The sequence below is a fragment of the Clinocottus analis genome, unplaced genomic scaffold (genome assembly GCF_023055335.1).
Source record: "Clinocottus analis isolate CAN_PGR_092001 unplaced genomic scaffold, fCliAna1.0.p SCAF_1, whole genome shotgun sequence".
Lineage (NCBI taxonomy): Eukaryota > Metazoa > Chordata > Actinopteri > Perciformes > Cottidae > Clinocottus > Clinocottus analis.
Genome location: NW_027175820.1, coordinates 10,520,616 through 10,536,120, shown reverse-complemented (window position 1 = coordinate 10,536,120; position 15,505 = coordinate 10,520,616). Strand labels below are relative to the sequence as shown.

General features: G+C 42.0%; 1 protein-coding gene across 1 annotated transcript; it reads left to right on the top strand.

Moving 5' to 3' along the window:
* The first annotated feature begins 7,398 nt into the window (after positions 1-7,398).
* Positions 7,399-9,680, top strand: LOC137783054 (BTB/POZ domain-containing protein KCTD12-like). Its single transcript, XM_068572817.1, has one exon. It carries the CDS (start codon positions 7,426-7,428, stop codon positions 8,383-8,385), a length of 960 nt encoding a protein of 319 aa, XP_068428918.1. The 5' UTR covers positions 7,399-7,425; the 3' UTR covers positions 8,386-9,680.
* The last annotated feature ends 5,825 nt before the right edge of the window (positions 9,681-15,505 follow it).

Here is a 15,505-nt window from a genome sequence, read left to right as displayed (position 1 = left end):
TAATGTCTCTTGTAATCTAATTGCAAGGCAGCTAATTGAAACATTGAAAGAGGGGGAGGGATGAAGAAGGAAAAGGTTTGAGAAGGATAAATGAGAGAGTATGTGTGTGGTGGATCAACGTAAATGTTGAGGGAAAACCATTTTCTACTTACTGGTATAACTATGCTGCTTTTTTTTTCTATTAATACACACGTTCAGATGTATGCACAAACATTATATCTTGTCTAATTGTTTCCCATATATCTCTCCATCTCCTCCATTAGTCCCTCCAAGCAGCTGAGAAGCATCTTTAGCAAAATGAATGAAGCGGCTGCTCTAATCAAATCAGCCCGAGAACCTAATTATAGAGGCGGTTTTGTTCCACTCGGGCCGACTGCAGGTACAACCGTCTGGCGCTCACCACACCAGTGAGAAGACCGCTCCACAACCAGCAAACCACACGGATTCTTACATTGAGTCAGAGCCATGAATCACCTTCACCGGTATGGGATTAGAGCTGTGAGTCAAACAGTTACTCAGATCTTCCAGAACAAGAAGCGGTGGAGAGCCGTCGGCTCTCGTAGCTCAATGGGAATCTGATTGTTCCATTGGACCTGCACGTGTGGAGACTCAGGAGTGTGCAGCTCGTGAAGGGGAAACGTAAGGGGAAAGATAAGTGCATCAGCAATTTTTTCATCACAAATATTCCCATTAAATGCTGTGGTAAATCACATGTTTGGTCCAGATTAATGCATCGATGCAACATGAGTTTACAAGAGCTTCTCCTTGTTCTAACAACATCACCCTAGTGAGGGTTGCAAACATGAAAAACTGAAAAGGACTCTTTTTAATACCCACATTTCAGATGTGAGAAGTGGAAAATGTTTTGATAAAGTTACTAGCTGCATTAACTAATTTAAAACAGATGTTTTCACTTTGTGTGCCATGGGACATTTTTAAAGACACATAGGAGAGTTCTGAAAATATGTTGTGAATATAGGGCCAAAGAACTTGTTATGAAAGAAATACTAACACAACAGCAGTGATATCTCTATACCTTTCTATTCTCATGTCGGGGCTGCCCTGCCGTACAACACATACCCTTTTAGCTTGTTTCTTTTCTAAAGACAGCAAGGAAGGGACACACTGGATGTACAGTCTTTTTTCATCCCATAGAGAGTCAGTGGGGAGAATAATGTCGCGGTCACACACACATACAAAAGCTCACATTGGCCCCAGGGGACCTGTTCACTCTCTGAATGAAGACGTCTATGAGAGGGAAGCTGGATGGGACCCATGTGAACGACTGACATGAACACACGAGGGCCCTGGTGGTGGTGATGGTTGAAGAATGATCTGACATTTCAGTTTGTATCGTTTCATTAGATTTTAGACAAGATATCATTTCTGGAAAGTTTTTATTTTCTATTTTAAGGCCATAACACATTGGAGATTTTGTTCAATTTGACATCAAACGAATTCTTGATTGGTTACAACAGTGAGTTGACTTCAGGAGGTGCAGCATTACTAAAGTACGGCAACGACGAAGAACAAGAGAGGAAACAAAGGACAAAGACGGTAGTCGGTACGGTCACCGTACCTCTTAGTTCATCACGACGCACATCCAGCCCCGCCCTGTCCTGTGTGTGTGTGTGTGTGTGTGTGTGTGTGTGTGTGTGTCTGTGTAAGCGTCTTCAGTATCACAATCAGTGCCCTGGCTGAGTCTGAGCCAGAGGATCCATTAGAGCTGATTGAGGAGCACGAGGGTGCAGACGTAACCCTGAGAGAAGGTGACGAGAACACACACACACACACACACACACACACACACACACACACACACACACACACACACACACACACACACACACACATACACAGTCCAGTCACATAAAGCATAAGTAAAATTAGAGCGACAAGCAACTACAGTTGGATTCGCAGCGTGTTGTACAAGAAGTAACAAAATGGTAATGAATGGATATGTTGGACTATAAATCTTCAAAACTCTAAATAGTTCTTGATCACAACAATTTCCCATTTTGACTTGTCATGGCAGGAGAAGCACAGGTATTTCTAATAACATCAATGGTGTCTCTGTTGTATTTTAGTGTTCCCTACTGTGTCATTTTAAAATATCTCCAGTGAAAAATAATTATTGGCTCTAGTCGTATTGTGCTGTGAAATGAACTGTGCTGGACTATTATCAATGAGGTTTTGGAGAATTATTTTCTTTATGATGAAAAATTCCTTTAATAAAAGAAATCTGTCCAACACAGCACACACACGCATGTATGGAGCCTTGCTGTAATTTGTGCACTCACGTGTTCGATACCTCCTCAAATCACATAACTCATGAGCTCACAGCAGGCAGCCCATACGAACATTTGGCACTCAGACAGTTAAAAATAACGCTGAGCTGGGCTTCAGATATATAACTCCCTGCATCTCCCCGGGCTCCTCCTGCGTTAGCACTTATATGACCGAGAGGTAGGAATGTTTCTTTCATCATGCGTTCAAGTTAGTCAAAGGTTATATAAACATGTTCAAACTGTACACTTCAGTTATAGCATGCTGTAATCGAACAAGCTTAATCAGAGGAAGGAAAGAGGATAAAGTCCTCAACGGAGAATCAGACGAGATACGGTGACCTCTCAATGTGTGTGTTCACCGGGGTTACGAAAGGGGAAGTGTGATTTGGAGAGTGTTTCTCTGCTGACAGAGAAGAGCAGAAGAGGAGAAGGTCTGTGCTTCTCGTCTCTGTCGTCGTGTCCGACGGGAGCAGGGAGGGGATCACTGGAGAGGAGCCGAGAGAGGCCGAGAGAGGGGAGGCGCCACACGGATGACGGGGCCGGGTGCCGTAGAGAGCACAGAGAGCGTGGTGAGGAGGTCGCACTCCAGCACACTGCAGAGTGACAGTGTTTAGCTTGGTGTCACATCGGGAGGCTGCCTCGTGTCAAAAGCAGGAGGACACATGATTGTTTAGAGTCGTAATACAGCGCTTCACACACACACACGTGCACACGTCACTAAAAACATGTGACGTGTGACGATATATTTCCAATCAGGGTTCTTAGTATTACCCAGGAAGAATCAGAATAAAATGTTGTGATACTGTTATATCTTGACTGTTTCTGAAAAGAAGTTGTCTCTCTTCTGACCACTAGGTGGAGCCAGGTGGCGTGAGTATGGTTCCTTTCATAGACTGTTTCCATGGAGAGAGAAAATTGTATTTAAATCCCTCAAATACTGCACTAAACTTCACTTTTGAGGTGGTCTACTTCTACTTCAACTCCTTGTTCTTGTTTTGCTCAGTGGCTGTACGACACCAACTGGAATGTGGGGGCCGCATGTGATTTAGGTACCAAATACATTAAGCACATGTTACATACCACCACCTCCCCCATTGAGTTGGTTCTCCAAACGATTGATGCTACGCACGCAACAATATGCACTACTAGAATAATAATATTTGACTGCTTGGCATTGTTTTATTGATACAGATCGTAACACTTCCTCCACCACTGCATGAGACTTACACAAATGTGCTTTTAGGTGAACTAAAAATATTTCACTCCCCCATCAACCTTGACAAACTATACTTCTACATACATACTTCTACTTTGAATGCACTCGGGAGGCCGCTAGTTGAACCACACTGTTAATGTCAAAGGCCTCTAGTACGGGAAATGCCCACAGGCTTTGTCAATGGCAGCGGACGACACCGTGGGGATGCCACGTGCAGCTGGTTGTCTGCATGTTGCCAAGTAACCTGTCATCAGCTTCATCGCATTAGGGATGTTCCTGAAGACTAATTAATTTCCACTGCAGTTAAAAGTTTAAATTTAGACTCGTCGACCAGTTTAAAAGTATGAAAACAATCAAACAGTAAACACTGAGCACAATTTAATTTACAAGGTTAATTGTGTATAAGAGCCATTTGAAATCATGAATCACATTTTTTCAATAGTATTTTCTCAAATCAAGCTGTCCGCAGTGTTGGCTGGTTAGGAATGTGCGTCACGAAGCCGGTGTGTGGTGTTACATTTGATGAGACGCCAGCGGGGACTGTGGTCTCAGTAAAGTCCTGATTCCGAATCACTTTTACATTTTTAGGGTTTAGGTTTTATAATTATAAAAATAATAATAATAATAATAATAATAATAATAATAATAATAATAATAATAATAAATGTGATTTATATAGCGCTTTTCATAATACACAAAGACATTTTACAAGCGTTCAAAAACATCAGAAAAGAGCTATAAATTATGTATTAACTTCCCCTTTCTCTCTTAAACACACACGCATGCACGCAAGCACACACACACACACGCACGCACACACACACACACACACACAGCGACAGTCACGTGGTGCTCAGCCCTTCCTCCCTGTAACGTACATTTCCTCAGTCTAATTTCCTCAGTACATTTCTCTAAATTCAAAATTGATTAAAAAAAAAGGTGTCATTATTTCCAAAATTTACAACAGGTTTTTAACTGATGAAATATTCAGCTTCAGCCCATATTTGTTGGTGTTTAGCCTTTCAAAAACATATTTTTACTCCCCTGCACGCACTTGTATTAATGGGGCGGTCTAGCATAACATATATTACATTTAGCCTAACCACAATAACACCACATTGTATTTGTCCCATAATTTCAGGCTTATAACATGATGAAATAGGATGACATGTATTCTAAAACCTCAAAAGAAGCGTGAGACATTCGATAGCTGCTGGCCAATGCAGTCAACCAGGAGAGAGCCAGACTAACTGCTGAACCCAGCCTCATATTGCGAAGGAGGAGGTGCTGGCAGTCGAGGGTCAGGAGAACTCGACGGGGTGGAAGTGAGTCACAAGTGGCTGATGAATTCAGATCAAAGCAGAGAGACACCGCCGCTTCAGGAGGAGGCGCGGCTCTGCACGGCAACAGCTGAGAACATTCGTCAATATGTAGTTAAAATGTGTGCATTAATCAAATTACAATACCTTAAATGGACCAGTATTTCTGACGCCGACTAGCGAAGGCAAATTTTGATTGACTGTACAACAGCAGAGTGCCCTGTCAAATTAGCACGTGCTAAACTCTGTGAAATTGTGTATTTTTCTGGTTTTGCATTTGTGCAAAGTAGTTGTTGCCCATAATTCCATCTAAATACACATCACATTCCACCAGACCTCTCTTTCTTCTTTCTCCGGCGAAACAACTATAACATTCAAAGTCCAGCTCCCACATGTTACATCAACACGAAGCTTGTGATGTCGTCTCTCAGGGTCAGCAACCATCCACACAACATGATGTATGGCTTGATAAATATGAACCAAAAACTCCAGATAAGTCCACACAGTGCCTCCGAGGGGACTCACCCATGCTGAGTTATCTAGCTGCCACATCTCTTGACCTTTATATTCTTTAGGAAATGGCTGGAGGGATAAGCATTACAAGTGCCTTCATCAAAATATCTTCTGCCGGACTTTGAGAAAAATGACAACCTTTAATGTGATAACACAGACATGAGGTGGAGGCTGGATAGTGTGTAGTGGTGTGCAGAGAGAGACTTGGTCATTTGTTTTATACTACAGAGTTTATGATACACTTGTTTCTCAGTGTTAGGAATACGAAAGCATATTATACATCTCCAATATTCAAACACGCTGCCTCTATTTTATACAGTGGGCAGAAAACACTGAATATTTATAGGTTATACACAATGTGTCTTAGTATATTAACTCCTTGAATCTCCATTATTCTCCACCAGATGTCGCTCTACTCCAAAGCATGAACTGTGAGGAGGAAACGCTGGGACATGTTTAATTCTGTGGTACAAAACCAAAACATCAACTGTCCGGAAAGCAAGTTTTCTGTGCTCAGCAGTGAAGATTGGACATGATGTTTGTTTGTATTTACAGAGTTTATGCAAACCAACGTTAAGCTGGGATATAAATTGAATATATATAAACATCTTTTAAATGCTTTTTACTTCATTAAAATCTATAGCCACATTTCCACTGTTGCATAATATTTAGTGTTATCTTTTAATTAACACTTGCTTTACTTTCCCATCAGATTGGCTAAATATCTGCATTTATTCCATAATCGCATTGTAGGACTGTATCGACAGAAATTGTATTGCGACACCATTCTAATCGGTTTCTTCTTTCTCAATCGTGTCTTCAGGCTTCAGCTGCACAATACAAAACATTTTCTTTGACAATAGCTAGTGCTTTTTATGCATCCACATAAATTCAACATCTGAGATAAATCACACGGATTTTGAGAGATAAACGTCAATGTTAGAAATACTGATGTTTGGACTGAAATATGAAACAGCTAATACTGCACTTCGAGACGAGATCACGGAGCTCTTTGGGGGAAAGCTAAAATCAATCTTGGGTTAAGACTTATGTGGATTTCAGGAAAAGTTATTTCAGGCTTTTGGTACATTCTGTGTCCTGACCTTTGCCTGTTGCTGCACGTGTATGACCACAAAGACCCAAGACACACTTATATCTATTCCACCTCAAGGTCTGTTCGGCTGTACCTTTAAAGCTTTTGATCACACAGCTAGATTGAGAATTATAAATTGTTTCTAAGCACAACTTTTCTGTCACACGAACGAGAATTCCTGCACATGCTTTCTGTAAACATGATGATGGGCGAGTTGTTTGGGTTGCTACAATAACTTCTTCTTTATAACAACAGCTTGTCTGCTTTGCTTCTCTTGGAGTATTAATACCATCTGAACAGACCTCGCTGTTTCTGTTTCTGCAGGCTAAAGGGACATGTCACGACCTTGACCTTTGTTGCTGCTGTGCTTCTAGGCCGCAGAACGACACAAACATCCTGTCACAGACGTAAATATTATGAGTTGACCTGACATGAGTGCATTAGGACAGGCACTAAAGACATTCGCCATACATTATGGTCACAAATAGCTTCCCATTTCTTTACCACTGGCTTATGAAAAATTAGGGAAAAAAGTAACTCAGCAATTGTTTTACTTAACCCAGTCTAATATGTATATTAAGAGGACTTATAGTAACTCTTATAATGCACTTATTACTTAAGTGGTTTTCATAGCGTGAGGAGGAAAGATAGGTCTAATCAAGCAAAGCTAACAGCACCTTGACACTGTACTTTATCTCGTTTGTTTAACCCGTGTACAAAAACAGGTGTGTAAAAAGGACACATGCTGAGTAATTAGTGATCTTTAAGGGCGTGGCAGGTTTTATTACCTTTCGACGTTTCCCCCCAGCTACTGTCACTCCCGGCAATACATGGTTTTAAGTCGGCCCTCAGTAGTCTACCCTCCAATATATGTGGGCCTATTGGTCACTTTCGTGCGTGCACGATGCCAAGGTGTTTACGCGTGGGACGTTGAGGCTTACACGTGTCCCTTGAATGCATCACTGTGTTTCCTCAGAGCTTCCCAGTGAACGGTTAATGTCTCTGCTGGCCGTCCTCTTCCTTCTCCTCCCACACGATACAAACACGTCTGTACCGCGCGGAGACTCTCCAACTATCCGTCCTCGTTCGGCCACCGACAGGGACGCTCAAAACAAAAGAGAAATACGAAGAACAAGAAAAGAAAAGAGGGCGATGGCACAAACCGACAGCCAGAGTGCAACTTTCCCAGAGATTGTCGAGCTAAACGTGGGCGGGCAGGTGTATGTGACCCGACTTGAAACTCTCACGGCGGTCCCCAACTCTCTGCTGTGGACCAAGTTCACCCAGGGCTCCCCGGGCGACCTGCCGAAAGACGGCAAGGGCCGCTTCTTCTTCGACCGGGACGGCTTTCTGTTCCGCTACATCCTGGATCATCTGCGGGACTCCGAGCTCTTCCTGCCAGAGTACTTCAAAGAGAGGCGGCGGCTGCAGAAGGAAGCCGACTTCTTCCAGCTGCCGGAGCTGTCGAGGCGCCTCGCGACCGTCAGCAAAGACAGCTCGTACGCGGAGGACAGCGGGGAGCCGGAGGACGCCGAGCTCACCAGCCCGGTCACCTCCTCCTCCTCCTCCTCGGACAGGACCCTGCGCTCCCCCGGGGCCAACGCCGGCTACATCACCATCGGGTACCGGGGCAGCTACACCATTGGGAGGGACATCCAGGCGGACGCGAAGTTCCGCCGGGTCGCCAGGATCACCGTGTGCAGCAAGATCTCTCTGGCGAAGGAGGTCTTCGGAGAAACATTGAACGAGAGCCGCGACCCGGACCGCCCGGCGGACAAATACACAGCCCGGTACTACCTGAAGTATAACTTTCTGGAGCAGGCGTTTGACCGGCTGGCCGAGGCCGGTTTCCACATGGTGGCCTGCAACTCCACCGGGACCTGCTCGTACGCCACGAGTGACCCGGGGGAGGACAAACTGTGGACCAGCTACACCGAGTATGTGTTCTCCCGGTGAACGAAGGGGACGCTGCTCCTCCGGGCGCGAGAGCGCGGCCATGGTCAGATGACTTACTCACCACTTTGAGCTCCATTACTTTAATGAGCTCTCCAAACTGTCTAGTTTCAGTTTGTTTTGTTTTTTTGTGCTTCTCTCTGCTCTGTGCCGTTTAGGCTCAGCCAGGGTTGCCTTTTTCTCCTAATTCTCCTAAAAGCAAAAGACTTCCCCCAAAACAAAAAAGCTCATTGGTTAGTAAGCAGTGAAGACACATTACTGGATCCTTAGTTGTGTTGTTGTTGTGGTGGCCTTGTCACTCTTTATAGCTTTTATTGAGACTGTGTTGTTCTTAATTTAATGGGTGGTTTCTGGCAGACATTTCAGACTCTGGTTTTCTTTTGATCCTTGCTGAGCTGTGCTTGCATTGTCCTCTTCTTGTGGAGCGGCGACATGGCAATCCGAATACAATAACTAAGACATACAAACTGTAAATAGCCTAATGTTCTAGCCTCAAGTCTTTCATTGTGAAGATTGTTTGATAAGGAAGACATTAAGTTGCTTCTTCTGTATGTTTTTTGCTTAATTTGATTATCAACCTACATTATGCTTTCAAGAGTCCACACTGGGACTTCACAGTGCTTCATTGTTATGTGCCATCTATGAGCTGTTGTCTTTGCTTTCTCTTTACATATGAAGCCACAGCAAATAAAGTGAGACATTGTAACAATATGCCCCATTGTCCCTGTGAAAACTTATTGGAGTTGTATGTGTTAATACACTGATGCTTCTCTTCTTGCAAGTAAGCACAAACATTTCATTTCTTCTCCGGTTGCCAGTGTTCTTGGTGATTCCTGTGTGGATGCATTTTAGAAGTTCACAAGACCATCTTCATCCGGCCTCTTTCATAGAAAAGTTTATTTTTCCTTCACAAGTGTCAGAGATCAAACCCCCCACCCTACCCCACCCCACCTACTGGATAATAGATGACCTCAATAGACTATGTTACCAAACCAGAATCTGGCTGAAATTAGGTCACATTTGATTGTTTTCTAGCATTCAATGTGACATTATTACATGATAAATTAAAATGTCACTGAAGCAAGAAGAGAGAAATGGTCCTATAAATAGAAAGTATTCAAGTGCCGCATACACTTAATAAATGCATAATATTCAGACGCAGTTGTGCCGTCGGATGTCAAGTCATGTGTGTCTTTATTAAAGGAATGGTACTCAAAAAAACAGCTGCTTGTCTTCATTCAAACTGTTGCAAATTGGCTCAATTCTGAAAATTCAACATACAATAAAATTTAAAAAGAGTAACGCTTTTCATTGTCATTTCTCCTCAGGGCTTTATCACAATCATGTCAATGACTCTTAATTGTATACATGTTCCCATTCGTTTCAACTGAATTAGCTCTCCTTTTGCTTCAGGATAATATTTTATGTTCAGTTCAAACTAAAATTAAGATAAAGGCCAAGAAATTATAGCTAAAAGCAGAACTTGGTCGCTGGTCTGGCAGAGCATAGCAGTGTGTCCTTTTCTGCAGCACAGAAGAGCTCTGTTATCTCCCGTGGGCAGGATGGGAAGGAGGAGGAGGAGGAGGGATTTCTCTTTGGCTGAAAAGTACAGTCATCGAATGTCTGTTCCCTTGTGGGATACTAGGCACAAATCCAAACCATCCCAGGAGTCTAATCAAAAAAAGGTTTTGTGTGGGCTGCGTCTAAGTTGAACACATTTGTAACAAAAAGAGTGTCAGATGTCCGGGAGCTGTAAAATGCGTTATGATTGATTTATGCAAACAAAATCATAAGAAAGATGCACACAAATGCAACACCTTCCTAACAACCGCCCCCCCGCCCCCCTCCACACACACACACACACACACACACACACACACACACACACACACACACTTCTGCCACCAATGAGCTTCAACATAGACATGTCTGCACAAGAGACTTTGTATCTGCTGTCAGCTGATGCTGCCATCTGGACAGGAAACGGAAAGGATCGACCGCAACTCTTCCACTAGTGCAATCTCCAGAAACAGGACATATTGCTTCGCTATCCTCGACGAAAACACAGCAACGGAGGCTCAGTGAATCTGACACATTTTTCCTCATCATGTCTCACATTTCTCGTATTGTTACAATAATGGGGGGATGCCTCACGATGCTCTGAGAGTATTTATCTATCTGTCTTCTGTAAAGATTAAGAAAACATGTTAGTCAAAAGACACAAATGAGTTTCTCTGACAAGTGCCTATTTCTAATGGTGTTGTGTCCGTCCGAGATAAAAACACCTCCAAAACACATTTCACTCGGTGTATGCTGTTTTTTTCTGTAAAAAACTGAGCCAAATGCTTAAAGCGCGCGAACACACACACACACACACACACACACACACACACACACACACACACACACACACACACACACACGCACAGCGCAGGAGGGAGGGATAAAGAGAGCCAAATTAGCCAATTTGCAAAGTTGGAGATAACAGCTTTCAGCCTCTATGTGCTGAATCTTTCACACTTGCTCACATTATAATAATGTGTGTGTGTGTGTGTGTTTTCCAGCTCTTTGATAAAGACACCTCACACTGTTCACAGAGAGAACAGGACATGTATAATTAATGAATAAGATGGCTTTGTTAAGGTGAGAGCAGAAAACCAAATTGGATGGCATGTAGCTAAACGCAAGAACATCCTGCCTTTTTTCCTTGTTGTCATAAATGTCCCATTTACTGAGTCCCTTCACAGATATTCATGACAGATGTGGCTTTTGCATTTATGAATACTGTGTACTGAAAGATTTTGCAAGTACTTATGTTTTGTGGTGAAGCATAAGCAAGAAAATGAGAAAAGCTTGCAGACGTTTGAGGAATAACTCAACATTCAGACAAGATTAACAATGTGAATATAAAAGCGTGAGTTTGAATACTTGTGTTATTTGATATGTTTTCAGAATTTCTTTGTGAAAAAAAATTGTATTTAAAAAAAACACATTTGCAACATATTTTGATCATAACTATGAATATCCAGCATGAATTAAGCAAAACAACATATTTTTGAGTGGTTGCTGACTTGTTCCTGCTCCATGGTTCAGACCTTTACCAACACCCCATATACTAATAAAACACTTTATTGGAAAGATCAGGAACTAAAGAATCCCAACTGCGATGAAAATTACAATAAAATGAAGCTTAGGGGTGTTAGGTACATATATTTAGTCAAAAAACGGTGTCGTTTGGTTCATAATTTGGAAAATTAACTTTTTTCTGGCAACACATTGTCTTATAGATGCATGCTGGAACTTAAAATTTCCATACGCCTCCCCCCTTGCTGTGTGACATGTTTTCTGAAAGGTGGGGGGGGGGTACACGAAAGACACAGCGCACGGTCACCATAGTGTTAACGATTGTAACAGTGAATAATGCGATCGCCAGGTGATGTGCCGGTTCACGTTTACACTGGGATCTGTATGCTTTATCTTCTATCAATATCTTTTTCACTGCTGAATCAGTTGTTTCCCATAGTTAGATAAAAGTTACTCAGTGAGTGGAGTTTGTGGCAGTGTGGGCTCCATGACCTGGCTCTGACTACTTGATTTAGCAGCATGGCGGCGGGGCTTGGAGAAGGGAAAATTGATAAAACAACCTCAGCTCAACATCTACGTATTGCCTGATCTTCAGCTCTTTTAATGGCTCTTTATTAAAGCAAACACTTTACTGTTTCAATAAACTGAGAAAATGCACAGCAATTGACTGCTAATGTAAGAACACATATTCTAATAGATTACAGGCTTTCATGACTGTTACTGTTATCAACCTGAACATACAATTAGCCTAGTGAAGTATGAACAAGCTGTACAATCATTACATGTGCAAACACTCCATGAATCATTAACAGTTCTCAAAATTGTGTTTAACATAAAACATGTACAATTATAAAGCACATGTAGCGAATATGATGAATTAGTGACTTTCACAAGACGACTACTTCCCCTTTCACAAATTCTTTGCCGCAGCGGAAGTCCGGCAGAGCCACTAAAACGCTGTTGAAAGCCTCAATCCATCATTTGAAAGCCAGGGTATGCTCTTGAATTTTTGACACTTGACACAGCAATCTGATGCCACTTTGTCATTAACCACCAGCAACAAGACAAGACATACAAACCTGCACACACAACGCTTTTGTTCCGCTGCCATCTTGTTTCTTGTAGCTCATATAGTTTAGCGATGCAACACTAAATGGAAATTAATAAAAATTACAGATAGGTAACGACAGCATTACACAAAACCTTTATATAATCAAGCTGTTCTCCTGAACTTTTGCAACCTCAAATGACTTATTAAACTGCAAAACCAGCTTTGTGCAAGACGCTAATCAATTGTCACGCTTCAATTTGTTTTATGATAGAGCAAAAATAAACAAAACACTGGAAGTACAGTGTTGTCTTCATGGAGGGTATTTTTATTTGAGTTTCTGGCGCCCAGGGGTCCAAACAAGCAAATCCTTTCTTCTTAATCAAGGCATTTTCAATTCACACAGGAATGCATTGCGTTACATTGAGCACTTCCATCAATTTCGGTGCTAACAACTATCTGGAAATCAAATTGCTTTGGCTTTTGCATTACACTGTCATGCTTTCAAACACTAAAGTTGAATGTCACGCTATCCGCTGACAGATTCAAATCTGTGATCCTCCAGTAGGCATGTTATCCGTATCCTTCAAGGACTCAGCCTGTGTGCCTCTGACCATAAAGTTATTTATTCGGTCCGCTCTGTGTAGTTTTATTTGGTAGAGGGAGGGTGTAAATGTCGCCAGTCTCCGCTGAGCTCCTCTCAGCGCCCAGCAGCAGACCGGAGATTGGTGCAGCTCCCAGTGACAAAGCTGAACCTTGCACTGTGCCGGTAAACTAAAAGGTAAAAGGCTGCCAGCATCAATCAGCTGCAGGGAACAGAGAGGAAGAGAGAGAGCATCCTCCTCCCCTGCTGTGGCTGCGAGCCCCCTCCCTCCTCTTAGAGCTGTCTGAAAGGGCAAGATGTGGAGAAAAGTATGTCTATGAGACGGTTACTAAGGTCATTTTAATTTGAGCTGTCATGCCATTTCATGAATAGTAAGATACCAGAGTATTGTTGTTCTTTGTGCAATGGTTCAACAAACCAGATTCTGGAGAAAGTCACTTTTAGACCGTGTATAAAATAGCAGTGTTTGTGTGTCAGTGTTGACCTTGTTTAGTCTTTGTTTGTGAATTATGGCACAAAACATAACATTTTATCATCCACTGCAGCTGAAGTAAGGATTGTAAAAGCAGATTACAGGTCATCCCCCATCCGTCGCTGTCTCTAAGGGCTCTGGGCAATGTTACACTGATGTTGCAATGAGAGTACACAGCGAGGCACAGACACTCCCACTTCACAGCTTCCTGCGTCAATTTGTGAGCATTTAAAAGTCCAACTCTTTTACAGACTCCGTCTCATGTCCGTAACAGAGATGACTCTGTTTGCAGTATTGGTAGAAAACAAATGTCATAAAACTGGTCTCTAAAAGATGCCCTGGGAGCTCATTTTGGGTACGTGTGGGTTTGCTGTGGGTAGTGTGGGTAGGAACAAACACAATAATGCATTGTAGTCACCAGTGGATTGGTCACAACCGCTTTGCAGCCGAGAGCTTTCGTAACCCACTTCCGCTCCCTGTGTCAACACCACGTTTAAAATATTGTTTAATCATTACATTTATTCAAAGATATGTGCATTCATTTGAGCAAACCATTAACAGAAAGTTACTTGGTTCATGAACTTTGATAAAAGGTTAAGAAAAAAAATTATTTAATGTAAATAAACAAAAAACGTAAGAATGAATTCGGGTCGAGCCATGAGTCCAGGAACTTTGAACCATTGATACTGGCCGATTTACAGAAAGACCTCAGTTAAAAAATCTATCTATCTATCTATCTATCTATCTATCTATATCTATATCTATATACACACACACACACACACACATCATTTTTATATTTTATACCCAAAGGCAAAAGCCAGACAAGACCAAGGTTAAGATTTTCCACTTGGCTGCTCTGTGATAAAAAAAACTCAATAAAACGCACGTAGTTTTAAAAACTGTCCCAGTGACGCTAAAGACAGATTTTTCTCTCTCCCAGTATGTGGTTACGTTTGGTTACGTTTTTACCTTTACGCTTGCAGTTACACACACATTTGGATTTGATTAGAGACTAGAGACGTTGACATGTTGCACAAACAAAAGTAGAAAAGCGTTATATTAATCTTGCTAATAATGTCTCTCTACATGGTCATCCTGCATGTTCAGTTTGACCCACTGCCGTTTCCAGCTAACTGTACTTGATATTTAAATGTGTCAGGCTGAAGTCACAAGAGTTATCCGAAACAGATGGAGCATGTCAGAAACTAACACAAAAACGTCTCTACTTGTGCCTTAAGGGAATTGTACTCTCCCTTCCAAAATACCACGTAAACTGTAAAAAAACATTTCCATTCATCAGGCTGATATCTTAGCGTTCCGAGAACCAATAGATATCATTTTTATTCAAAATGTATTATACAATTCTCCTCTGAGTTGAGCTGGCATAAAGACATAACTGTCAGATGTGTGAAAGCTGTTGAGTGATTTGCATTGCCACAACTTCCTTGTATGGATGCAATACTGCTTTGTGCCGTTTACCCAGTTACTGCAGTGTATTCTTCCATGTAATATAACTTAGGGCAGGCAACTTTTTCTTTTTAACGCCGTGGCCACAACACCCACAGACTCTTCTTTAAATCGAAGTTTAAGAGCCGCAATTCAACGATTTAGAACTCGGCACTTCCCCATGTAAAGGCCAGGACACTTTCTCTTCCCCATTGTCGCTCTAATCTTGCTTAAATTTTCCGTTAAAATCAGTTTACCAAAACAAGCCGAAGCACTTTCTTACTCAGCCCGCACACAATGGAGTTTTCAGAGTTTTTTTATGGGGATAGGTCAATCTGTAAATGGAGAACTAATTAAAGTGTTAAAGAGTTTAGACATTTTAAAAAGCAGAAGTTGTTCCTTCATTCTAAAGATTTGCACTGCTTCAGCCATTTATTAAATAGTACAATTGAGATGTTGATGCAGG

Coding starts and splice junctions, on each gene's coding strand:
- LOC137783054 (XM_068572817.1), top strand. CDS start 7,426: ATGTCTCTGCTGGCCGTCCTCTTCCTTCTCCTCCCACACGATACAAAC.